Source organism: Carettochelys insculpta, chromosome 2 (genome assembly GCF_033958435.1).
Source record: "Carettochelys insculpta isolate YL-2023 chromosome 2, ASM3395843v1, whole genome shotgun sequence".
NCBI lineage: Eukaryota > Metazoa > Chordata > Testudines > Carettochelyidae > Carettochelys > Carettochelys insculpta.
Window position 1 is genome coordinate 241,554,724 of NC_134138.1, and position 27,033 is coordinate 241,581,756.

The 27,033-nt window shown below is 47.6% G+C and overlaps 1 protein-coding gene across 2 annotated transcripts in view; it reads left to right on the top strand.

Annotated features, from left to right (window-relative positions):
• The window catches only part of CACNB2 (calcium voltage-gated channel auxiliary subunit beta 2), a 402,055-nt gene extending 393,964 nt beyond the window's left edge, over positions 1–8,091 (top strand). For both annotated transcript variants that reach the window (XM_074984834.1, XM_074984835.1), the window contains one exon: positions 5,057–8,091. In XM_074984834.1, coding sequence (XP_074840935.1) covers positions 5,057–5,548 — 492 coding nt within the window. In that variant the 3' untranslated portion in view covers positions 5,549–8,091. The remainder of the gene's footprint in view (positions 1–5,056) is intronic.
• Positions 8,092–27,033: the final 18,942 nt, after the last annotated feature.

Here is a 27,033-nt window from a genome sequence, read left to right on the forward strand (position 1 = left end):
GCCGGCAGCAGCTGTCGGCACTGCTGTGTGTGACTGTGTTCGACAGGCACAAGCTGGGGAGGAATCCATTCTGCCAGCTCCACAAGAAGCAATGGAGTGATAATGGAGTCAGTCCATGGCCACTACACTACTGCGGTCGTGTGGATGAAGTGGTCCATTTGAGGCTCCCTTATCCATCAGCCATCAGAGTCCGCACCGCCCTCATCCCACTCTCCTGTATACTGGCGTGTTATACAAGTGGGAATCTGAGCTGCAGCATTTCATAATCAGTGGTGCATTGGATGGAGAGTCAGGAGATAGGGATTCTGTTCTCAGCATTGTCATTGACCTTTAAGAAGGCATTTCATCTCTGCACTCCCACTCTTTGCCTTCCCTGCCTTATTTTGGGAGGCAGGCATGCTTTCTTCCCATTTTACCAAGCTCAAGAGGACTCTGGTTGGAGACGTCAGCTCTCTCTGCTGTTTGAAGAATAATTGGCGTCCTGATGGCCTGTATCTTTGGAGCCACACTGGATTTCATGCGGAAGTTAGGATCAGATTTGCCTCAGCTAAAATAGCCACTTACTCCATCCCAGTTTTAGACTAAGATTTACTTATGATCACCTCATTCATTTTGGAGTCCACCCCGATGAGTGACAGAATTATTTCCCTTAGAAGAAGCCTGGTCCCTGCATTTAAAATTTCAGCGGCTCAAATGTTTTGCTTTTTGTGGCCCATACAATATTTTCCCTGCTGTGAAGTCTTTGTTTTTACTAGTCAGTTCCCTGTGGAACTGCAGACTTGACAGGCACTTTCCTGCAAGGAAAATCACTTTAGTGCAGCCCATAGATCAGGAGTCAGCAACCTTTCTGAGGCAGAATGCCGAAATTTGACCTTTTGAGCCCTATGTATGGTCCAAGTGCTGGTGATACTTTTAAAGTCACTAATAGTCCTACTTAAACCAGTTTTATTAACAAACAAATTAAGATGCTGAGTTTTACTGTTTCTGACTTTAAATCTCTGTCTGACTGAGTTTTTTAAATAGCTAAAAATGCCTGGGATTTTAACACCTTTTTTACCCTGGATTCTCTGGGCTGGCAATTTCAAAAACAGTGGGCAAGTGTGAGACTAAGGGAACACTGTTAAAGTACAGGGTTGAACCACTCCAGCTGGATGTTGCTGGACCAGAGGGCACTTTGACCAGAGAGTTCTAGCTATGCAGGGTGCAGCAGAGGCATGTTGGTGTAAAGGATTTCCACTATCAGCCTACTCTGGGAACCAGGTTGGGGAACCCAATTCCAGGAACTGCAGCTGGGGTTGGGGAGCCTCACTGTTGGGAGCCCAGCCCCAGTCAGGAGCCCCACAGTGGGAGTCAGTAGGGAACATGGCTATGGCACCAAACTCTGCCAGATTTGGGGAGCCCCACAGCTCTGAGGCTGGGAGCCAGTTGGGGCAAAGAGCCCCGCAGCCACAGGAACCCTGATGGGAGAGCTCTGCAGCAGGTGGCCAGCTATGGCGGGGAGCCCTTGCAGCCCCCCCAGACAGGACCTCACAGCCCTTGGGAAGCCAGCCTGGCAGGGAGTTCCTGCAAGCCCCTGACAGGGCAGCAATCCCCCGCTGGTGGCAGCCACAGAAAGCCAGCCAGGGCATGGAGCCCTCCGCAGCCCTTGGGAATTTGGACGGTGTGTGAAGCCCCACCAGTAGCTCCCAGCCCAGATCATGGAGCTGGCCAGGGTAGGAAGCCCCCCCTCCCAGAACTTAGGAAGCTGGTCTGGGGCATGGAGCCCTTCAGGAAGCGGGCCAAGTCTGTGGAGGCCCACCAGCAGCCCCTGCGGGAAGCTGTAGCCCCTGTCTGGGGCAGGCAGCCCTGCGACAAGCCTGCAGCCTCCTCCCAAGAGCCACCCCACCCTGTCTGCAGTTCCCCCCAACTCCCCCTGCCCTGATTTACTAGGCTGCACTGTTCCATGTGGAGGGAGGTGCAGGACTTGGGGGGGCGGGGGATGCTTGCCACACCTCTCTTCTCCCCCATTGTATGTGGGGGGAGGAGTGGGGGCAGGGCTGAGCTGCCACAACATGCCACTGAAAAGTGGCTGGCATGCCAGTCATGGCACACATCCCAGGGGTTGCAGATTGCTGGCATGGACTGGGAAAAAGAGAGCGAATGCCTCAGCTATCTCCTGTCTGGGTTGGTCCACAGGGTTGAAAAACTGCTCTGAATTAACCATTCTAGGTACTGATGTTCCCCAGCAGGGTTATGTAGTAGGTCAGCTATAATATTGTCCAAGTCTTTTTGTGCTCAGGGGGAGATATTTAATAACATTATTCAAGGACCATATAATGGGTTTTTAATTACACCTTTCTGAATGCTGTGATTTCCTCTGGAAAATTCAGTGGTTTACTTGAAGCATGAAAAAATGAAATGATCTTCCTGCTTTCATGGCTTTGTTTGATGGTTTATTAAGCCTGAAATACTGAGAAGAGGTGATCTAGAACCATAACTGTTTTCTGCTTCATCATATATGAAGACATATTTTAAGCTGTGGTGGGCCAAAGCTGGCACCTCAAATCTGAGCCTCTTCAAATACAGGACTGGAGTGAACTTGCAATCAGGTCTCCAGCTCTCAATCCACTGTTAGGATCCAGAACTAGGAGGACCTGATTTCTCTTTCTTGTTTTGATACATCTAAAGTCTCACAAGAACTGAAATGTTTCAGCCTGAAATCTCTGAAAAGAGCTGAGATCATGCATCCATCATTTTGGACAGAACTCTTCACAGAGCAGTTCATTACATTTCAGAACGCCTTAAACCAAATCCAAAACCGAGTCCCCATTTGTCTTTGATACACAACCTCAAAAATTAAATTACTTGTTAATCTGTGTCTAAATTTGCTGCTTCATTCCATGTGTAACAGGAGAGGCCAGGTCCCTCAATGGAGGTGCCTGTAGTTTCCATTAGGTTTTTTTTTCCTAATAATTTCTTAAATGGGGGTGGGGAGAGAGAGAGAATAAAATTTGCTTAGCCCCTTTCTTGCCCATCAAAACAGGCCAACTGGCTCTGAATTCTGAAAATGTGCCTTTCTTCAGAGCAACTAGAAATTTTACACTTTTCTCTTCAACCAAAGCAACTTGCTGTCTTTGGATTTTACTAATCAAAATTCTGTAACATTGAGTGTATTGGACATTTTGACCATTTGGGATTTAAAATATGCCATATACCTGCTCTTATTTTATGTGTTTTAAAATCCATCCTTGTGACAAACTTTAGGGTTTTTTTTGATGAAGTGAAAACAGATTATTAAACTCTTTTAGTTACTATTTAATGTAACAGAACATAAGAAATTTATTTCATTCAGAAACCAGTTATTGGCATTTCTTTCCAACTACCTTCCTGAATAGTACTAACTATTCATATTCATAGTCATTATGGTATCTTCCCAAAATACCAACATCAGTTAATGAATAACCAAACAGGGCAAAAAAGTCTTCCCCCATGGAGCCTAGGGACTTGTCTTGACAGAAACTTGATATCAGAAACTCATGAACCTGAACACCACAAGCAATATAACAACTAATTTGGCAAAGCAGATGCAAGTACAGTTTTTACTGTCCTCAGTTAAACAGATGCACTGTGGCATTAAGTTCTACATACGTATTACTCTGCATATCAATCTGAAGCCTAGACTTTCATTTTGATCAGTGTGCAGCAATTGGAAACAGCTACAAGCTTGGTTGAGGGATCACAGACACACGGAATCTTGGTTGAGAGCTCCTTTTGTTCATACTACTGCCACATTCAATCATCCCTGAGGTTCCAGTTCTATTGCCATCCAATTTTTAAATGCTCATTCACGTGTACGTTACCAGTTACATCCGTGGCGTTCATAATTAGGCATGGATCTGTGCCGTGCCAAAAGTCTCAGCCCATCATGATGTCGAAGGTCACTCAGTCACCAGCATTACTCTGCAGCTAATTTGCAGAGAGTTTCATCGGTTGTATGAGGGAGACTGCTGAGAGGGTGGCTTACTTGGCCCAATGGCCACACCCAGGCAATAGCAAGGGCTTAGACCTACTCGTTTGCTGTAACTTTGTACCAGCACTGATAGCTTCAGGTGGAAATTCCTCACCAAAGTGTGGTCCTTTTGGCAGGATACTGTTATTTTTTACTTCTGAAATTAAATCTCAGCAATCATTTAGCTGTGGTTTTGGGACACACACAGGTAAATGGAATGGAACCCCCCACACCTGAGCTACATAATCACAATTGTTCATTTTGCAGTGATTTCAAACACTGTGCTGATGAAGACTAGGTTTGATTGTACTTGGTAATTCTTATTTCAATCCCTAGATACTAGCAATGTGTTATGAAATTGTTTGTGATAATAGGTTCCTTCAGTTGTTCTTGGCAATAATCATTTAACTGCAAAGTCCATGCGTTTTAGCACAGTGAGAGCATTGAATGATTGCCACCAAAAACCAGAAGTGCAATGTTATTATTAGCATTATAATACAAGTATGAGCAATACCAGACCAAGCATGAGCGATACCAGACCAAGCCATCTTTTAATTCATAAACAGCCCAAAAATCTTTGCCTTCTGCTACCCAGCCTTTCAGCATTCACCCAGCTGTGTTTTAAAACCTGTCTCCAGTGATAGTGGTCCTCAAAGGGATTTCTGAATATGCTCTAATGATGCCTGCTCTCACTAAAGCTGACACATCTTCTGAATTCCTGGTTCTGCTCCTGTAACCTGCATGTTATGTCTGGACCATGAATTTAGTTGTTGCTAACTTGAATATTCAGAAAGTAATGATGTTGCGCCAGCCCTGGATCTGCCACAGAAAAAAAACTGATTGCTGCCCGGCCTCCTGCTTGGAATGCAAGGACTCACGTGTATTACAATACAGTATTTGTCAGTAAAAGTTTAATTCTAACTATCTCTGGATTAGATTCAAAATGAATTGTCATGTATGTAAATTACTGCACTTAGGGCTTTTTTTTAATCTTAATTTGTATTGGGGGAATGTCTTTAAATATGTGCCCAAGATTGTAAACTTACTGCCTCTTGTGACACTAACCAGGGCTCTCAAGGAGATCAGAAGAATGAGCACTCAGCCACAGAACGCACTGGCTCACAAGCTGAAGAAGAAGCACGGATTGAACCCACAAAGAAATTTCAGCACCGTTCATCTTCCTCAGCACACCATAACCATCGTAGTGGTGTTAGCCGAGGCCTGTCTAGGCAAGAAACATTTGACTCAGAAACCCAAGACAGCAGAGATTCAGCTTACATTGAACCAAAGGAAGAGTATTTACATGAGCGTGGTGACCACAATAATTCTCACAGGGATCACAGTCACAGAGATGAGTCACATGGGAGCAGTGATCACAGACATAGGGAATCAAGGCATCGCTCAAAGGAAAGGGACCGAGAGCAGGACCACAATGAATGCAACAAACAACGCAGTCGTCATAAATCGAGGGACCAGTATTGCGACAAGGATGGGGAAATGATATCTAGAAAGCGCAATGACACCGGAGACTGGAACAGGGATGTATACATCCACCAGTAACTTTTGCCTGAGGCAGTCTTGTGTTTCTTTGAAGTCTTGTATAACACCACTCCTTGAAAATATCTTTGGGCTCTTCATTGCAGAACATATGGTATCTTTCTGATCCTTCTGTATGCTGATTTGTATTGCTGTTGCTTGCATAGCAATAGCATGAAATAGAATATTCATATACTTATTTTTGATTAGTGCTATATAAATTGACATAGTACAACTGAAGAGCTCCTGATGTTGTACTGTGCTTTTTTCAAGCTGTTTTTGGTAGCAGCCACTTGAACAATATCTGTTGCCATCAAGGTGATGTTAGTGTTTTAAACCAAGGTACAGTTGATGTTTAACAACCTCCCGTGTATTCAGCAAGCCAGAATCAGCACATAAAAAACTCAAACTCATCTGTTTGGATTTTTAATTTGTAGGCACTTGATTTGCATATTGATTTAAGAGCCACTATCTGTTGCTTGTACTTCTAGTGGACTCCATTTGGGGACAGAATTCAGTCTTGCCTTATACAAAGGGAATCATAAAGTCAAAATCTATTTTCTATGTACTGGTACTGTGTACTGTATATACCGTTTATAAATGTTATTTCTGCAGACACCTTCTTACTATATAAGTTTGACCACACTGTTTTAGAGTCCTAATGCCAAGTCAGCAGATTTGCTTTTGAATTACTGGCAACTGGAACTAGCCTCATTCAGGAAATTTGTCAGTGTTCAATCCGGACACTTTTTCTTCTGTAGCAGAAAGTGTGTACTTACAGTATATATAAACCAATGCTTGAGGTAAAATGATTGTATTTTATGCTGCCCTTGCAAATTTATAGTTTTGCATTTTAATTGATAACAGCACTATGAATTGCTCTATGCCCTTCACACAAATTGTAATGGACACACTCTAATTTTGGTCTTATATGCCAAAATAAGATGGTGTATGTGTAACAGGGAGAGACAGTGTGTGTGTGGGGGGGAGACCTTAAATGCAGTGTGTAGAGAATGAAGAAATTTGCACAATCTCAAGTAATCAGTTTCTTTATTCAAGGTGTTATTCTCAAACTCGGAACTGCAGTCAGGGAGCATGAGGCAGTTTTACTGCTACAGGTAATTGGGAAGCATAAATCTGCTGGCTGTTTGCTGAGACTCCAGGAGAGTAAAAACACAGGCAATTGTTACTGTAAGTGTTTCACTGGAAATGTAAAATCTGTGTTTTAGAGTATTTGTTTTAGTAAGAAGAGTTTACACAGCTTGTGGAGAGTTATTTTGTTGGAAAATAAATTTTTTGTAGCTTCGCTCCCTTTTTTTTTTTTTTAAAAAAAAACACTTGCCCCTTACTTTGTAGTCCCACTTTGAAGGCAGATCTCCACATCTGTCCTCATCCTTCAGCTAAACATTTGTCTGCCAGTAAGAGCCCATGAGAAAGTTTGGTGTCACTGAAGGTTCCATCTGTTATACACTTGCTAGAGAAATGTGTTGAAATCAAGTGGAATGACAACTCAGCATACTGTGCACTGAGTACCCGTTGTACTGGTAAGTGGGCCACCCTGTATTACTTTTTGGCTTCAGATCTCATGCCATTGCCTAGATTAAATTCAGTTGTATCCTAGATGATGGGTTTAATAGTTACAAGAATCAAACACTCCCCACTTCGTTCTAAGTAGCACAGCTTATATAGAGTTGGGGTCATATGCATTTATAAGTGTGCACGTTTTTATAATGTATATATGTTCTTACAGAAAGGTGGACATTGGAATTCTCTATTTTATATCATTATAGTGAAATGTCTAAGAAATACACAAGATTCATTTTTAAGAAAAATCCATTTCTTTATTCCATGGTAAAGATAATTTTCTTTCCAGCTTTTGGGAGCTATTTTTCCCCCTAAAAGAGGCTTGGCAGCATTTTTTTTTTTTTTTAAATAGAGGATGAAATTTTACTGTTGAGGAGCTGGTCCCATTGCTGTCATTCATAGGCATCCAAGAAAGTTCAACTGAAAGTGTACACTTGAGGGAGGGGGTGGCAAGGGTCTCTTTCTAGCAACAACAGGCTAAGTGTTTGCATATATTTTAATTACATTTCCAGCAAAAGAAAGCTAGGTTGTAAACCTGTCACACTATTAAATGGATTTGTACAAATAGTAGCTGTGTATGTACATCCTGGGGTGTTTGTTTAATATGTACCAGTTCATCAATGGGAACCCATGTTCCAAGTATATTTCCTGTATGAAACATTTCAAATCATTTTTAACAAAGATTATTATATACCTTTCCTTGCCTTCTTCACTCCTAACATAAGCTAGTTTACCAGCTTCAAGTTACAGAGCTGTTTATGATAATTTTCTAACTACTCCAACTATTATGTCAGTTAGTGCCTCCACAGACACCACCTGTGGATGCCATCTGTGGCAGTCTAAACCTAGCCTTCTATTATCTTCATTCTATGTAGGTTTTTGTCCTCGACATTTGTTAGGGAAAGTTTGCAGCATTCCAAATTCATGAGCAGCTATAAATGGAATCCTCACCAGTTTCTTTACAATAGGCATCCAGCTAAAGAGATGACCGAAGAACATAAATGGAAGGGTGGCACAGAATCAATTGCATATAGAGAAGTTACTCGCCTGTAGTAACGATGGTTCTTTGAGATGTGTCCCCGTGGGTGCTCCACAATAGGTGTCGGGCTCGCCCGGCGCCGCAGATCGGAAATCTTCCAGCAGTTTCTCCTGGATCGCGCATGCACCACATGCACGATCCGGTCCCCGCCAGTTCCTTGACCAACCGCCTCGGATGCTCCTAAAAAACACTAGACAGAGATCCAAAGCGGGGAGGATGGGCGGGTGGTGGAGCACCCACGGGGACACATCGAAGAACCATCGTTACTACAGGTGAGTAACTTCTCTTTCTTCTTCGAGTGGTCCCCGTGGGTGCTCCACAATAGGTGACTACCCAGCAGTAACCCAAGTAAGGAGGTGGGTAATCGGTTTATGTGCAGCTTGCCCCCGAGAGGACTGCTGTCAACAGACAGGTATCCTCTCAGAATACCCAAGGCAGGGCATAATGCTTGGCGAAGGTGTCATAGGATGACCAGGTCGCCGCTCTACAGATGTCTGTTAACGCGATGCCCTTGAATAAGGCTGTTGACGCTGCCACTGCCCTGGTGAAGTGAGCCCTGGGTGGGGCCAGCAAAGGAGTCTTTCAAAGTTCGAAGCACATTGTTATACAGGGCACAATGTGCTTTGAGATTCTCCGGGAAGAGAGACCTTCTCCTTTTGACCCAGGAGCGAGAGAGACTAGAAGCCTGTCCGTTTTCCAGAAGGACTTAGTTCTGTCTGTGTAGAAGGTCAACGCCCTCCTCACATTTAGGAGATGCAGGCGTGCCTCCTTGCCGGAACTGTGAGGCTTCGGGTAAAACGAGGGTAAAACTATTGGCTCATTAAGACTGGACTCCAGAGAGACTTTTTGGAACAAAGGCTGGGTGCAGCCTTAAGGTTACTGCCTCCTTTGAGAATACTGTGCAGTGCGGCGTTGCCATCACTGCTGCGAGCTCACTGACCCTGCTGGCTGACATAGTTGCAAGGAGGAAGGTTGTTTTTATCATAAGGAGACGTATGGGAACTGTGGCTAATGGTTCAAAAGGTGGACCCGATAGCGTGCTGAGCACCAAGTCCAAATTCCACGATGGTGGAAGCGGTTTCCGAGGGGGGTACAGGTTTACCAGCCCCTTCAAGAACCTGCTAACGATAGGATGGGCGAATACCATGGGCCCTTCCTCTGTATGTCAAAAAGGCTGATATAGCGGCGAGATGGACCTTTAGCAAGGAAAGAGAAAAGCCCACTTCTCTTGAGGTCCAATAAGTATTCTAATATTACAGGTATAGGAACGTCAAGGGGAGCTAACTGCTTGGCGGAACACCAGGCTGTGAAACGAGTCCATTTGTGCTTGTAAGTCCTCCTGGTGGAGGTCCTTCGGCTACATTCCAGGACTTGTTGTGCTCCCTCTGTACATGTGCTCTTTAAGGAGCTGAGCCATGGATTAGCCATGCTTGTAGGTGCAGACCTTAAGGGTGCGGGTGCACTATGGACCCTTGAGCCCGCGGGAGTAAGTCCGGCGCCACCGGTAGAGGGAGTGGTGGGCGGTCCGACATGCGCAGAAGCAAGGGAAACCATTGCTGCCGATCCCAAGCGGGACTATGAGTATCGTGCGAGCTCTCTCCCTTCTGGCTTTGTGCAAGACCTTGCGGATAAGCACTGTGAGGGAAACGCGTAAAGTAGGGAGCCCTTCCATGAAAAACATGAATGCGTCCCCCAGGGACCCCCGCCCCACTCCTTCTCTGGAGCAGTGCTGGGGACACTTTTTTTTTTTTTGTACTGGGTGGCAAACAGATGGATCTGGGGAAACCCCCATGTACAAAAAATGCGCTGTAGCAGATCGGAGCGGATCTGCCATTCGTGTGTGATTGCGAAGCGCCTGCTCAGCTGGTCTGCATTCACGTTGTGCGCGCCCGACAAGTACGAGGATTTCAACGTTATGTTGTTGGCGATGCACTGATTCCACAATTGGAGTGCTTCCACGCATAGGGCATGGGATCGTGCTCCTTATCGATTGATGTAGACCATAGTGGAGGTATTGTCGGTATTGAATCCTGACTACTTTGCCATGCAGGTAATCTCGAAAATGTTTGCAGGCGTTGAACACTGCTCTGAGCTCCAGTATGGCTATGTGCAGTGTCTGTTCCGCAGGGGACCATAGCCCTTGCGTTACCTTGTCACCGATGTGCACTCCCCATCCCATGTGGGAGGCGTCGGTAGTAAGAAAAATAGAAATTTGTGGTTGGTGAAAAGGCACCCCCCACTAGCAGATTCTCAGGGTTTTCCCACCACACCAGGGATCTGCGCACCTCTGTTGTGGGCGACACCACCCTGTGGACAGTGTGGGATGCCAGTTTGTAAACGCTCGCCAGCCAATGCTACGGGCTTGACATGTGCAACCTGGCATTCTGTACCACAAGTGTCGCTGCCTATGGCCCCGCAGCTGTAGGCATGGTAAGATTGGCACCGTGGGGCTGTATGTAATGACTTGCACCAGCGAACTGATTGCGTGGAAGTGGGCATCGGGTAGGTACACCCTTGCTGTGATAGAGTTTATGCGTGCCCCTATGAACTCTATATGTTGTGTGCGTTCGGACTTTGACTTTGCGAGGTTGATGACTAGGCCCAGCGAAGAAACATGTCCGCTGTGACGCGTATCACGTGTGAGACCTCTGCCTTCGAGGTCCCTTTTAGCAGGCAGTCGCCCAGATATGGGAAAAATAAACACCCCCTGTCTGTGCAGGTAGGCTGACAACACTGCCAGGGTTTTGGTAAGACTCTGGGGGCCGAGGAAAGGCCAAACGGAAGAACCCTGTGCTGGACGCGCTCCTGGCTGACCGTGAAGCGGAGGAAGCGTCTGTGTGCCGGGTGGATTGTTATATGAAAGTAAGCATCTCGTAAGTCAAGTGCTGCAACCCAGTCTCCATCGTCCAGTGCCATGAGTATCAAGGCAACTGTGATCATCCGAAACCGTTGCTTGCGCAAGTAACGGTTGAGGCCCCGAAGATCTAAGATGGGCCTCCGGTGTCCCGTTTTCTTCTCCGATAGGAAGTAGCGTGAATAAAAACCTTCCCCTGGAATTATTCCAGCACTCTTTCCACCGCACTTGTGAACATAAGATGGGTCACCTTCTGCTTGAGCCGCGCCTCGTGGCAGCACCCCTGAGGTGAGGCCTGGTGGGAGGCTTCGTCGGTGGAAGCGACTGGGAGGGGATTGCGTAACCGTGGCTATGATCTCCAGCACCCATATGTCTGTGGTGATCTTTTGCCATTGGGAGTGGAACGGTCTGAGGCGATGATGGAACATGAGATGAGATGAGAATGGCATTGAGCGAGGGTATTGATAGTGCAGCCCCCGACATACCCATCAAACTTGTTGCCTTTGAAGCCTCACCCGAGGGCGTACGGCTTTGTTGAGAACATCGCCTAGGGGTTCTGTACTGTTGCCGCTATTGATAGCGCCCGTGGCCGTAGCCCCGTTGATATTGAGCATGCTGTGGTTGTAAGCGTAGCATCTTTGCTGAGGATAAAATTTTTCCCTCCTGTATGGGGGAGTATAAATGCCCGAGCTTCTAAGTGTAGCTCTCGAGTCCTTACTGGAGTGAGGGACCAAGTCGGTTGAGTCTGCAAAACAGCTTTTGTGTATCAAAGGGAAGGTCCACAATCTTCGCCTGTAGGTCCCTCGAGATACCCAACGTCTAGGGCCAGGATTCTCTATGCATGACCACTGCTGTAGCCGTTGAGCATGCCGCCGTGTCCACCGCGTCCAGGGCAATCTGGACTCCCATCTGCGATGCTGCATAGCCCTCTTGAACAATCGCCTTTATCACTGGCTTTTTGTCTTCCGGGAGTGAATCCATGAGGGGAGTAAGCCCGGAGTAATTATCAAAATTATGGTTTGCTAGGTGTGCCCATAATTTGCCATTCTCAATAGCAGGATAGGAGAGGAATATACCTTCCTGCCAAACAGCTCTAGCTTCTTAGCATCTTTGTCTGATCCCCTGATTTGTACTGAGAAGCCTTTGACCTCTGCTGGGACGACCCGACCACCAAAGAATTTGTTTGTGGGTGACTGAAGAGGAACTTCATGCCCTCTGCCGGGACGAAGTATTTCTTATCTGCTCTCCCATTCGTAGGTGGAACAGAGGCTGGAGTCTGCCATATAGTAATGGCTGACTCCAGAATGGCTTCGTCCAGCGGAATAGCAATTTTGGATGAAGCCGGGGGTCTCAGATTTTTCAGGAGTTTGTGATGTTTCTCCTGCACCTCTGCCGTTTAAATGTCATGCATGAAAGCCACCCTTTAAAACAGCTCCTGAAACTGTTTAAGGTCATCCCGGGGAGAGACATCCCCGGGGGCCATGGCCTTGTCTGGGGAGGATGAGGAGGAACCCCTAAGGTAAGCCTCCCTTAAACCCTCGGGTTCCCGTGGGCGATGACACACTTGCTCGCTGGAGGATTGTGAAGGAAAGTCTCGGGGTTCTAAATTTAACTCCCCTTGAAACAACTGTGTTTCCGTCCCCAATCGGGAGCGCCCACGGGGGTATTGAGCGGCCGGGGGGCACCTGCCCCTGGGTGCAAGCCTGTGGTTTGTCTGTGTCCAGACTGATAGGGACGACCATGGCAGCATGGCAAGGGTCCGGAGATGGAGACCTGGACTACTCACTGGGTGCATACCCCCGATGTCTGGGAGAGTGAGACCTCCGCAGCGACACCGATAGAGGTGATACTGGCTTGTGACAGTACTCCAGGGGGATCCAATCCCAGAAAATGGTGAAGGTGGCCCAAGCCGTGGTGACATCGGTTGGAGGAACGGAAAAGGCATTTTTTTTTTCCCCTTGATGGACCGGTGGAGACACAGGCCTTTGGTGCAGCATGTGTATCACAGGGGGAGGGCTTGGTGCTAACAGCAGCGCAGCCCTGTCCAGAGATGGACTGAGGTGCCGGGTTTTTGATGTTGCCTTGCCCCTCCGCTGCGGGGCCGGCACTGCCCCCTCCCCTGCCAGGAATCTCGGCCCCGCTGTTAGCACCGTGCTCAGCACCGTCAGCTGCGGTGCTGCGTGGGTATCCCCCTCCGGTGCCTGCAGGCTCCGTGCCTGGCACCCCTGCACCGCTGGTGCTGCGGGGGTCTGTGCTGCCTGTGACGGTGCCGCCGCCTGAGTATGCGGCCAGTAGCTGTGTGCTCCGCTCGTCCTGCTCACTGCAGATGCACGGCAAGGATCGAGCCAGGGAGGGAAGACGGCCGGTAGCTGTGTGCTCCGCTTGTCCTGCTCGCTGCAGATGCACGGCAAATATCGAGCCAGGGAGAGTTCCCTCCGTTTCTGCACTGGGGGGCGGGGTCAGAGCACATTGAGAACGCGGCCGGGTAGCCTGCAATTCCCAGAGGCGTCGGATGCCTTCACTATGCCCCACGGAGGCCGGCACAGCTTCACAGCATGACTCACGCTGTGTAAAACCTGAAGAGGCCATTGTGGTGAGTCCTTTATTGTTAAAAGGGTACTTAGCACTTAATCCGTGCCTTTCCTCCTCAAAGAGTGATCACCGGCCTGCGGCAGCGGGAGGCCTAATGGCCTTTCACGTCCGCTCTGTTCTTCTCCACTCCTCTCTTTTTCCTTTTTTTTGCTGGTATTCTCTTTGTCTTTGCTTTCTCTCTTCTTCTTTTCTTTCTTTTTGTTTAATAACCCAAAAACAAAAAATTACACGTGGTAAAAAACCACTAATCTGACTCTGGCCTTAGCCTGAGTGGATTCTGTCAGCAGCCGATGGCGGTTGAGAAGGAACTGGCAGGGACCGGATCGTGCACGCGGCTGGGGGCACACAGGGGGGCGGCGCGCGCTGGCTCATGCGCGATCCAGGAGAAACTGCTGGAAGATTTCCGATCTGTGGTGCCGGGCGAGCCCGACACCTATTGTGGAGCACCCACAGGGACCACTCGAAGAAGTAGTATTGGTTCATGAACCAGGCATTCTTTTCACAAGGGAAAGCACAGTCCTTAAACCAGTTCCGTGAGGGTAGGCTGCTTTGTGTTGAATATCTATTGCATATTGGAAGGTAGGAGTATTTGGACTAGCAATTTCATTTTCTTATTTTATGCATGACATTGTTCCCCCCCCATTAAAGGGAGGAGCTAGTTGTAGTACTGCCTTATCACTATACCTTTTGCAATACAATTGGCTTGCTACACTTTATTATTGAAGAAGCATTCGGCACTTAGCAGTTTTGACCAGCATGTTTAAAAACACTTTGATTGGAGGACATTTGAAAGGTTGCTGCACTGAAGTACTTTTTCTCCATAGTTAGCCATTAGGAAAGCTTGGGCGTATTTATTTGTATTGTGATAGTGCCAGAAGCCCCATCTGCATTAAGCTTTGTGCTGCCCTACACTGTCAAGTGGAAAAGATAAACAGGTGGAAGCATGATAAAACATAAAGCAAGCCACCTGGGAGTGGTGATGCATGTATCTTATTAAGTCCATATTTTTTGCCCTCAGGACAATCAGCATAGAAATGGTGAGGGAAGAGGCCTACAACTCAATAGTTACAAATATATCCACATTTTATTCTGTACTTTTTGCACATCTTTTTAAAATTAATACAAATCAATGCTAGCCCCAACAACTCACCTCAATTTTACCTTTCACTTCAGTTTCTTGTAGACACTATGGAAGAAGGTGCTCTTGAGGAGTGATTTGAAGGTGGAATAGGTAGTGGCCAAAGAGTCAGAGATCAGGGAGGAAAGTCTGTGCATGCAGGACAATGTATAAAAAAAGAGGAAAGGTGTGTATGCAGGAGCCAGGCACTCGGCTGGGACTGGATGGAATGACAGGAGGTAAAAATATCATTTTGCACTACATCAACCGATTCTTACCCAGGGAAAGAATGTAAATAAAACACCACCACAGGAGTAACAGGCTCTCAAAATGCCCTGTGAGAAACTCACTTAGCCAAAGAATGAGGAGATGAAATACCTTTTCCCTGACCCCCAAACCTAGGGTCAAAGGTAGAAGCTGCTATAACCTCTTCCCCCTACCCTGCCATGGAGCAGCTCATCGCATCCCATATATGTCTCATTGCTCCAGCTCTACACCCATCTTTACGAAACAACTGAGAGCAAAGGGATTTGCTGCTAAACATTTCTAAGCTTTATTGGGTTGTTAGTCAGTGAAAGTCAGCTTCAGAACATGCCACTTCTGCTCTTTACCCAGTTTTTAAATCAGTAGATAATCTCATTTCAGTCAAACGTATTTTCTGCCAAATTGTTTTTATTTCTAAGTATTAAATCATATGCCATGTCTGTTTCCTCTCTCACCTTTTAGGAAGCAGTTTCTTTTAATTTTCTCTTTTCTGTAAGCTCTCCAATCTCTTTACCATTTCTTATTGTGGTCTGAATCCCCCATTAATTCAGACTGACTGGATTACACCTCTGATACCCATGCATGGCCATAGTCCTCTGAATCTTTTACAAACTTCACTTTACTATGCTCCATTTCTCCGTGCAGGAAAAGCACAAGCAAGCAGCTCTGCCAAGATAGGCAAGGAATGGAGACATTGCTTTTTCACACTGTGAAGTAACATTCTTCTGTTACACATTCTGCCTGTATCTCTGATCTTTCACAAAGCCTGGGTCTACAAGGACCTGTACTGCTAGCAGCTTCATAGAAAATGAGCAGTCTTGCAATTGCAAGGGTCTACCATTAGCATAATCATATGGCTAATTAGCATGGCTATGTGAGATCTCCCTGCCAGCAGAGGCTGCTGCCGGCAGTAAACAGGCTGTGTACACAAGCCTCTGCCAGCAAAAACCCCCTCTGTCGCCAGCCCCTTATGCCTTATTTTTTCAGGCACAAGGGGCTGGCGACAGAGGGTGGTTTTTTTTGCTGGCAGAGGCACGTTTACATGGCCTGTTTACTGCTGGCAGCAGCCTCTGCTGGCAGAGAGAACTCACACAGCTATGCTAAGTAGCTGCATGATTATACGAATGAGCGGCCATTTGTAATGGCAAGACTGCTCATTTCCATCAAGCCACCAGCACTAGAGGCCCATTTAGACCCAGGCAAAATGTTTCATTCCCTCATAATCAGGCTGACACAATATGGATATGCTATTTTCTTGTGAATATTTTTAATACTAATATTGTTTTGGTTTTCTTTCAAATGCCCAGAATGTCATCTTTAAGTTAGAATCCAGTTTTTACATAAGAACTGGATTGACTAGACACATAAGATCACCATTTCCTTCCATAGCACAGCATTCTAATGCTGTGACCCTAGAAAGCAAAATAATGATAGTTAAAAGCCAATGGGTTACACAGAACGTAATATCAGATGAAAACTTTGTTGCTTAAATTAAATACATATTTTGTTAATCTGATCATCCCGGCAAATAAACCTTTCAACAAATTATATAATAATATGAAACAAAATTGTGTTAATTTTTTTTAATTGACAGGTTTTCTAATGTTCTTCTTCTAACGTGTTCCAGAAGTCTGAATGCGAAATATAGCACATAGAAGCTACAGCTACACTAGAAGAATCTGTAGACAGACATTTCTGTCAGAAGAGATTTTCCAACAAAGTGTCGACAGAGTGCGGCCATGCACTTAAGCAGATTGAAAGTGAGATCTGCTCTGTTGACAGTGCAAACCAAACAGCCTGGACACTGACAAAACAGCCAAGTGGAAGCACAGAAGACAGGGCTGCCCAGTGTACTGGAAGTCCTGTCTGTCAACACAAGGCCCCGAAGAGCATCCACACAGCCTTTCTGTCAACAGATTCTGACAGAGACACTCTTCCTCATCTGGGAGAGGCAGAAGGTTGTCAGCAGAAGTGCCAAGTTTTGTCGACAGACTGGTCAAAAAAACACATTGTGCATGTGGATGTGCAGCGAGTTTTGTCAAAAAACTCGCTAGTGTGGCCACAGCCAGAATGTTTAATGTTACCAACAAAAGAAAGTGGGTACTTAGAAAGAAAGAAGTAAAGAAAGGTTACTCACCATAGTAACGGTGGTTCTTCGAGATGTGTCCCTGTGGGTGCTCCACATTAGGTGTCGGGCTCGCCTGGCGCCGCAGATCGGATCTTCCAAGCAGTTTCTGCCGGACCGCGCATGCGCCGGTGCGCGCCGCTCCCTTGCGCGCTCCTGGCCACGTGCGCGATCCGGTCCCCGCCAGTTCCTTGACCAACTGCCTCGGATGCTCCTGCAAAACACTAAACAGAGATCTGAAGCGGGGAGGATGGGCAGGTAGTGGAGCACCCACGGGGACACATCTCGAAGAACCACCGTTACTACGGTGAGTAACCTTTCTTTCTTCTTCGAGTGTCCCGGTGGGTGCTCCACATTAGGTGACTACCCAGCAGTAACCCAAGATAGGAGGTGGGTGATCGGATTATGTGCAGCTTGTCCCCGAGAGGACCGTTGTCGAGAGACGGGTATCCTCTTGGAATACCCTGTGAAGGGCGTAATGTTTGGCGAAGGTGTCATAGGATGACCAGGTTGCCGCTCTGCAAATGTCTTTTAGCGCAACGCCCTTGAAAAAGGCTGTTGATGCCGCCACTGCCCTAGTGGAATGAGCCCTGGGCGTGGCCAGTAAAGGAGTCTTTTTGAGTTCGTAGCACATTTTTATGCAGGATACGATGTGCTTCGAGAGTCTCTGCGAAGAGAGACCTTCTCCTTTCGATTTGGGAGCGAGAGAGACTAGGAGTCTATCCGTTTTCCGGAAGGACTTGGTCCTGTCTACATAGAAGGCCAGCGCCCTCCTCACGTCCAGGAGGTGTAGGCGCGCCTCTTTGTTAGAGTTATGAGGCTTTGGATAAAACGAGGGTAAAACAATAGGTTCTTTAATGTGAAACTCAGAAGAAACTTTAGGAACAAAGGCTGGATGCAGCCGTATGGTTACCGCCTCCTTGGAAAAAACAGTGCAGGGTGGCATTGCCATAACTGCGACAAGCTCGCTCACCCTGCGAGCTGACGTGATTGCGAGAAGAAAGGTCGTCTTTATCGTAAGGAGGCGGAGGGAAACCGTGGCTAAAGGCTCGAACGGTGGTCCCGTTAGCACATTAAGCACCAGGTCCAAGTTCCACGAAGGTGGAAGCGGTTTCCGAGGGGGGTATAGGTTTACCAACCCTTTGAGGAACCTGGTAGCCATGGGATGGGCGAACACCGTGTGCCCTTCCTCTTCGTGTCTGAATGCCGAAATGGCGCCAAGGTGGACCTTTAACGAGGATAGTGGGAGTCCTCCTCTCTTGAGGTCCAGTAAATACTCTAATATTACAGGTATAGACACCGAAAGGGGGGATAGTTGTTTGGTAGAACACCATGCCATGAAGTGAGTCCATTTCTGCTTGTAGGTCTTCCTGGTGGAAGTCCTCCTGCTACTTTCTAGGACTTGTTGCACTTCCTCCGTACATGTGCTCTCTAGGGAGCTGAGCCATGGATTAACCACGCTTGTAGTTGCAGGTTTTGGGGGTGCGGATGCACTATGGACCCCTGGGCTTGCGTGAGCAGATCCGGCGCCACCGGAAGGGGCATCGGTGGACGGTCCAACATGCACAGGAGTAGGGGGAACCATTGCTGTCGATCCCATGTTGGGACTATCAGGATCATTCGGGCTCCTTCCCTCCTGGCTTTCTGCAAGACTTTGTGGATCAACACTGTGGGAGGAAAAGCGTAAAGCAGGGGGCCCCTCCAGGAGATTGCGAATGCGTCCCCCAGGGACCCCCGTCCCAGTCCTGCCCTGGAGCAGAATCGTGGGCACTTCTTGTTGTGTTGAGTGGCAAACAGGTCTATCTGGGGAAAACCCCATGTGTGAAAAATCGGTCATAGCAGATCGGGACGGATCTGCCACTCGTGCGTGAGTGCAAAACGCCTGCTCAGCTGGTCTGCCTTCACATTGTGAGCGCCTGGTAAGTACGAGGCTTTTAAAATTATATTATTGGCGATGCACCAGTTCCATAACCGGACTGCTTCCGCACATAAGGCACGGGACCGAGCTCCTCCTTGCCGATTTATATAAAACATGGTGGAGGTATTGTCTGTACTGATCCCGACTACTTTGCCTTGTATATGGTCTCAAAAGTGACTGCAGGCGTTGAACACTGCTCTGAGCTCCAGTATATTTATGTGCAGTGACTGCTCCATGGAGGACCACAGCCCTTGAGTCACCTCTTCGCCCATGTGTGCTCCCCACCCTATGAGGGAGGCATCTGTAGTAAGAAAAAACCGATATTTGTGGTTGGTGGAAAGGTACCCCTGCTAGCAAGTTCTTGGGGTTTACCCACCATTGCAGGGATTTGCGCACCTCTGCTGTGGGTGACACCACCCTGTGAACGGTGTGTGCTGCTGGTTTGTATACGCTCACCAGCCAGTGCTGCATGCTGCGCATGTGTAACCTGGCGTTCTGTACTACGAACGTCGCCGCTGCCATGTGGCCCAGCAGCTGTAAGCACGTCAGGACCGGCACCGTCGGGCTGAAGGTGATGACCTGCACGAGGGAGCCAGTGGCCCGAAAGCGAGTCTCTGGTAGATACACTCTCGCTGCAATAGAATTTATGCGTGCCCCTATGAACTCTATGTCCTGTGTGGGGTCTATCTTTGATTTTGCCAGATTGATAACCAGGCTGAGCGAAGAGAACGTGCCTGCTGTCACGCGTATCATGCATAGTACCTCCTCCTTCGAGGCCCCTTTGAGTAGGCAGTCGTCCAGATACGGGAATATAAATACCCCCTGTCTGTGCAGGTAGGCTGACACCACTGCCAAGGTCTTGGTGAAGACTCTGGGGGCCGAGGAGAGGCCAAACGGTAGGACCTTGTATTGAAAATGTTCTTTGCCTACCATGAACCGGAGGAATCGTCGGTGAGCCGGATGGATAGTTATGTGAAAATACGCGTCTTGTAAGTCGAGGGCTGCGAACCAATCTCCATCGTCCAGTGCCGTAAGGATGGAGGCGATTGTGATCATCCGAAAGTGTTGCTTGCGCAGGTACCGGTTGAGGCCTTGAAGATCTAAGATGGGCCTCCAGCCTCCTGTCTTTTTCTCCATGAGGAAGTACCTCGAGTAGAACCCTTTCCCTTGCAGTTGCTCCGGCACTCTTTCCACTGCCCCTATGAGCATGAGATGGTCTACCTCCTGCTTGAGCCTCGCTACGTGGGAGGCCTCCTGGAGGTGGGGCCTGGGTGGAGGTCGTGGCGGCGGGAGCAACTGGAAGGGGATGGCGTACCCCATGGCTATGATCTCCAGCACCCACTTGTCTGTGGTGATCCTTTGCCACTGGTCGTAGAATGGTCGGAGGCAATGGTGGAATAACCGCTTCGGATGACCTTGTGCGATAGTAGTGATGGCGCAGCCCTGGATCTGTGTGTCAAACTTGTGGCCTTTGGCCCTGCCCCGAGGACGCACGGCTCTGTTGGGAACGTCGCCTGGGAGTTCTATACTGCTGGTGCTGTTGATGTCGCCCTTGCTCGTAACCTCTGTGGTACTGGGGATGCTGTTGCTGGTACTGGTGCCGTCTTTGTTGAGGGTAGTACTTTTTCTTTCTGTATGGAGGGGTGTAAATCCCCAGGGTCCTAAGTGTGGCTCTTGAATCTTTACTGGAATGAAGGACCGAGTCAGTTGATTCAGCAAACAGCTTCTGCGAGTTGAAGGGAAGATCGACTATCTTTGCCTGCAGGTCCCTCGGTATACCCGAAGTCTGGAGCCAGGACTCCCTTCGCATCACCACTGCCGTAGCTGTGGAGCGTGCTGCTGTGTCCGCAACATCCAGGGCGATCTGAACTCCCGTCCTCGAGGCCGCGTAGCCTTCTTGCACGATGGCCTTGCGCACCGGTTTCTTGTCCTCTGGAAGCGAGTCCATGAGGGAGGTTAACCTAGTGTAGTTGTCGAAATCATGGTTCGCTAAATGCACTGCGTAATTTGCCATTCGCAACAGTAGAGTGGAGGAGGAGTAGATCTTTCTGCCGAACAGCTCAAGCTTCTTGGCATCTTTGTCTGTTCCCCCTGTCTTGAATTGAGATGTCTTTGATCTTTGTTGCGACGACTCCACCACCAAAGAATTGGGTTGTGGGTGGCTGAACAGGAACTCCATGCCCTTCGCCGGCACGAAGTATTTCTTATCTGCTCTCTTGTGGACAGGCGGAATAGTCACAGGGGTCTGCCATATCATAGTGGCGGACTCCAAGATTGCTTCATCAAGCTGTATTGCTATTTTGGAGGAGGCCAGAGGTCTCAGATTTTTGAGGAGCTTATGGTGTTTCTCTTGCACCTCTGCTGTCTGGATGCCTTGTGTGAAGGCCACCCTCTTAAACAGCTCTTTTAACTGTTTGAGATCGTCCAGAGGATGGACGTCCCCCGGGGCCGTAGCCTCGTCCGGGGAGGAGAGCGAGGAACCACTAGGGTACGCCTCTCTGGACCCTTCCGGTTCCTGTTGGCGATGGTACATCCGCTCGCTGGAAGCTTGCAAGGGAAAATCTCGGGGTTCCATAACCAGTTCCCCCTGAGATACTTGAGTCTCTGTCCCCGTTCGCGATTGCCCTCGGGGATACGGGACTGTCTGCGGGGATCTTTCCCTGGTAGATTGCCAGTGGTGTCTATGCCCCGCGTGATAGGGGCAACCATGGCAGCATGGGCACTGTTCTTGGGAAGGTGACCTAGACCACTCCCTTGGTGCATACCCTCTGCGTCTGGGGGAGCGAGATCGTTGAGAGACCTGGGACACTGGAGAGAGCGATTTGTGATAGTACTCCAGCGGCTCAAACCCCAGGAAGGGTGAAGGTGGTCCCAGCCAGGGCGAGGCTGGTTGTAAAAATGGAGATGGGGTCTCTGAGTAGGCTAGGGGGGCCCCTGCCTTCTGGTTGGAGTCTGCAGCATAAGCGGAGGGCTGAGAGAAAGCAACTCTGCAGCCCTGTCTGGAGAGGGGCTGTGGTGCCTTGTTTTGTGTGCAGCCTTCCCCCTCCCTTGAGGGGGTAGCTCCGCCCCCGACATGTAGGGGATCTCCGCCCCGTGCTCGGCATGCTCATGGGCGGTGCTGCACGGGCAGTGTCCTCCCGTGCCTGCAGGCTGCATGCCTGCGCGCTCTGCACCGCCCGTTCCCCGGGGGTCGGTGCCGCTGCTTGCCGTGCCGCCGGTACCGGCGCTTGTTTAGCCGCCACCCTGCCTGCGGTGCGGGGCGGCTGTTTGATTATCGGAGGCTGAGCCGCCTCCACGTGGCTCTCCGTGCCGCCGCCGATCAGCTGTTGCTGCGGCTGGGGGCTGTGCGCTCCTCCCGTCCCGCTCGCTGTTGCTGCCAGCAGGGATCGGGCTGGGGAGACTTTCCTCCGTTTTTGCGCTGATGGGGTGAGGGAGGCAGCTTTCCTTTTATGGGCCCCGGAGGGTCCCTCCTGCTGTGGCCACTCCGGCACGTCTGGCTGGAAGGCCTTGTCAAAGAGCAGCATTTTAAGCCGCATCTCCCTGTCCTTCCTTGCTCTGGCTGTTAATTTTGCACAGGAGCATTTCCATGTGACATGGGACTCCCCCAGGCACCTTATGCAGTGACTGTGCCCATCAGACGCTGGCATTGCCTCTCGGCAGGACTCACATTTCTTGAATCCTGAAGAGGACATTGTTGGTGAGTCTTTCAGTTGTTAATGGGGTACTTAGCACCTTCTCTGTGCTGTTTTCCCCCTCTCCGATAGCCTGCCGCGGCAGGAGGGCTAATGGCCCTAGGCTCCTGGCCTCCGGTGCTCCACTTGTTACTAGGACTGGACCGAATGCCGTCCCGCTTGTTGTTTTTTTCTTTTTTTTTTTCGAAAACAACAACAACAACAACTGGCTAACTTAACAGTAGCCTAAGAACTGGAAAACTTTAAAGAAAAACAGTTAAAACCATTGAATACGCTAACTTGGCTGTAGCCTAGTCGGATTCCGTCTACAGCCGACGGCGGTTAAGAGGAACTGGCGGGGACCGGATTGCGCACGTGGCCAGGAGCGCGCAAGGGAGCGGCGCGCACCAGCGCATGTGCGGTCCGGCAGAAACTGCTTGGAAGATCCGATCTGCGGCACCGGGCGAGCCCGACACCTAATGTGAAGCACCCACGGGGACACTCGAAGAAGAAATATTCCTTTTTTAAGAAACAATTTGTCACCATGGTTAACATCTTTTCTCATTGAGTTCTCTTTGGTTATATCAGAACATGATCCTAAAATTTAATAAACTACACCAGCATCCATACCTTTACATTGATGAAGATGGCACTCCCCCCGGCATCCTCCCCAGCAAAACTGCTAATCATTTCTACAAACAGATTGAACTGATTTCGTTATTTAAATAGGGCCAGGTAGTTTGAAACAGGATCTAGGTTTTGTTGCAAGAATCCTTTGTCATCCAATGGTAAACATCTTCATTTGGGATTTTAACATTCTGCACTAGATAGTGCATAAGCATGAGAAAGTGAAACCTATAACAACCCCAGGCCAGCCTGCCATTATACAGAGGCCACATCTAAGCTAGGTAAAGTAAGTCAGCCTCAGATACACAATTCTAGCTATGGCAATTGCAGAGCTAGAATCAACGTATCTGCACTCAGCTTACTTGGCTGTCCATACTGGAGGAGGTCAAAGGAAGAGTTTCTCCTGTTAACCTCCCTTACTCCTCACATCTCGCAAGGAGTACAGCAGTCAACTGCAACCCCTGAGAAGTCAATTTCACGTATCCATACTAGACATATGATATCGAACTCCAGAAGATCAACCCTGAGTGGGTCGATCTTCTGGCGTAGTATAGACAGAGTTACTAAAAGAGAGCATATTATAGACATTTATATTCTAGAGAGACAGAGAGAATGAGAAAGAAAAAAAGACTGGAAAGAAAAACCAAGTATTCAATATGATTTTGAACCTAAGTGCACCTTCCAGCAACAAAGCAGAAACAGTTACAGTGGTGTACCTGCACAACTCAACACTGATTTTTCGTGACAAATGTACTTATCCTGCATCATGCAATCATCTACCTTTTTTTTTTTTAATAGCAAGTACCTATATCAGCCCCTGAGCCTCCCCCCCGCCCAAAAAAGCCTTTTTTAAAAGAATTACTGAATGACCCTATTTTGTTATTTGATTATTCAGGCTATTTAAAAGCACTGAACAATGTTATTTAAAAGACTCAAAGTTGCTTTTAACACAACTTGCACATTGCAAAGTTAAGCAAAAAAGGACAGTTTGCATCAACTGACCACACTTACCTATCCCATATCCCTCAAACAGTAGAAAAGCTAGGGTAGCCAAATCCATTTTTGGTACATCATTTTTCTCTTATAAGACAGAGACACTATAAAGGAATAATGCTATGGCCATAACCAAGAGCGGCAGTCCAGGTGGATAACTAACTGCTGGTGATCACAGGCATGATATTGACACTACATTTCGGTAGTTCAAAGCAGGAGAGTTAATGGCCTACAATTTTCAGTGATCCTGTTGGGTCAGAAGCAGCTTGTTGACAAATATGAGCTATAAAGAAAGTTGGGCCTTGCCATGACATGGTTGGGTTGCAGTAGAAACACCTGAAGCTGGGGTTGTTTATAATTTAGTTACAAAAGAGAAAAGAGGTTTGTTTCTTACTGAGAACTTTTCATATAAAGGTCAGCTGGGATCAGCTCCAACACAGCCCGTTTTCTAAGTCAGAAGAGAGATTTGTTTTGATTTTTTTAATCATTGTAGAAAAGTTCACAACAGGCCTGACAATTCAACTTCTGCCTTTTCCAAACTCACCGTTGCACCATACAACTCTTGCTATTAATACAAATCAAAAGCAGCAACTAAGAAGTTCCCTGCTCACCTCAGTGCATGTGTATCAGAATATAGCTCCTACTTTCCTGATTGACCTTAACAGGATTTAATTCCAGGTGTGCACCTGAGAAGATGATGGCGAATCTTTTACTAGCACTGACTTATAAAGGCCAACAGCTAGCCAATACATCCTATTCCTGAGTAGTCAGTATGGTCAAGTCTAGACTAGGAGAATAGGTTGTATTTATAAAATGTGTTTGCTAGCTAACACATTTAAAGTAACAGGACTTCACAGAGGACTTTACACCTACTGTACACAGGGCAAACCATCTTTAAAAAACATTGGCTTGGCTAGTGACAGTTAACCCTATGGTAGCCTTTTAAGTTACAGGAAAAAATTCAAACTCAACCATTCCCCTCGTAAGCAGCCTCTCGCACATATGATGTAGGAGATAAACACAGGAAACTGTTATTTGAGATAATGTTTGAAGTCAAGTTGACATTACACAATTTAAAAAGGAAGGCAGTGTACATCTTGGGTCAAGCTTGGGTTATGGGGAATTCCAAGTATTGGCTTAAACAGTTCATGAGTTACATATGGTGCATAATCAGCATTGTCGCAGATTGGGGCCTGTGAGTTTTTAAAACATCAGTGAGTAAGTGTTCTCTGGAACTCCACCCATGGAGTGAACAGAGTCAGAGCCACTGGTGGTGAAGCAGATGGATGCTCTCCGCCTATGTACATCTTAGTCTGTCGGTGTGTGATGGGTCTTCTTGTAGAAGAATGTAGTCTGGTAGGGAAGGAAATTAGTTATTTCCCTGTGTCCCTCATCTGGGGTCTCGTTCGCTTGTTCTGGTACTTACAGTAGCCCATGACATGCTCCATGTAAATGTCTCTGAACCACCACTGACGCTGCACACTCAGCATGGGCTTGTTGTGGGGCTCCCATAATTGGTGTGGGTCTGGACCTCATACCACTGAGCTCTCAGGGTGCTGGCCAGCAGGCTGTATTTTTCTACCTTCCAAGTTCAGGCCCCGTGGAAAGCCAGCATCATATTTTCAAAGAGCACTGTGTGTTCCACCGTAACCACCTTTTGCTCCTTGTTGAGCAAGCTAAGGTCAGGTCATAGTATGTTGTCTGTTCTGGAGACAGAATCGATGGTAATCCTTCCCAAGGTCAGCAGGATTGCACTGACCAATTGGACCTGGATGGCACTGTGGCAGAGCAGCCAGGGCCTGAAGTGGGTCTTGCAACCATACAGGATGTGGGGCAGCATCTCATTGGCAAAGCCACACTTCCTGAAGCACTTTTTCCAGTTCCCATGGCAGATGGTTCCACCAAGGGGACACAGTTGAGCTGGGCCCACTGGCCAAACCACCAGTCAGCAAACTGGGTGCAGCTGCCCCCAGAGAGGAAGTGGTTACTGGTATTCCTCTTGCTGATCACCTTGAACATTTTGCCCTGGTTTGGCTTCCACTTAAGTGCTTGGTAAAGTGACAGTAGATGGCTTTCTTCAGGTTCCTCTCCATTAACTCTAAGGGTATCCATCTGAAGTACAGAAGAGCTATCAAACCGATTCCTTCCCCTGCGAGGAATGGCTCTTGCTTGCAGAGGACAGATTAAGCAACCCTAGCCAAAAGGCTAAAAAGCAGAAGCTAAATTTAAGAACAAACCACAGTGACATTTGAGTAACAACATTATTTAACTTGTAATAGGTTGTTTTATCTGCAAATGAAACAGATACATCTTGGCCAGGAAACACACTGAAGTGAACTCAAAAATTATTTTACTTTTACAGAAAAAACTACCATCCATGCTATTCACTTGAACCAAATATAGTTTTACTCCAATACGGAAACATTTTGTAAGTAACAGCTTTACACATAAGCTGCTGATCAGAATAAAAAAAAAACAACAAACAAACCATCAACCACAGAGTTTAGGTGGTTTGAACTGCACCCACCTTTTTCATTCCTATGTATTGCTAGTTCAGCAACACTCCTTGTACTGGAAATGAGGGAGATAGCATGAACCAATACGACCTAACACTGGAATGAATTAAGTACACCAAATAGCTATAAGCACTCAGAACCAGTATACATTTTTGCAGGCTTATTAAAGTTAACCAGTTCTTACTGACATCTTTTTAAATTCCTTCCTG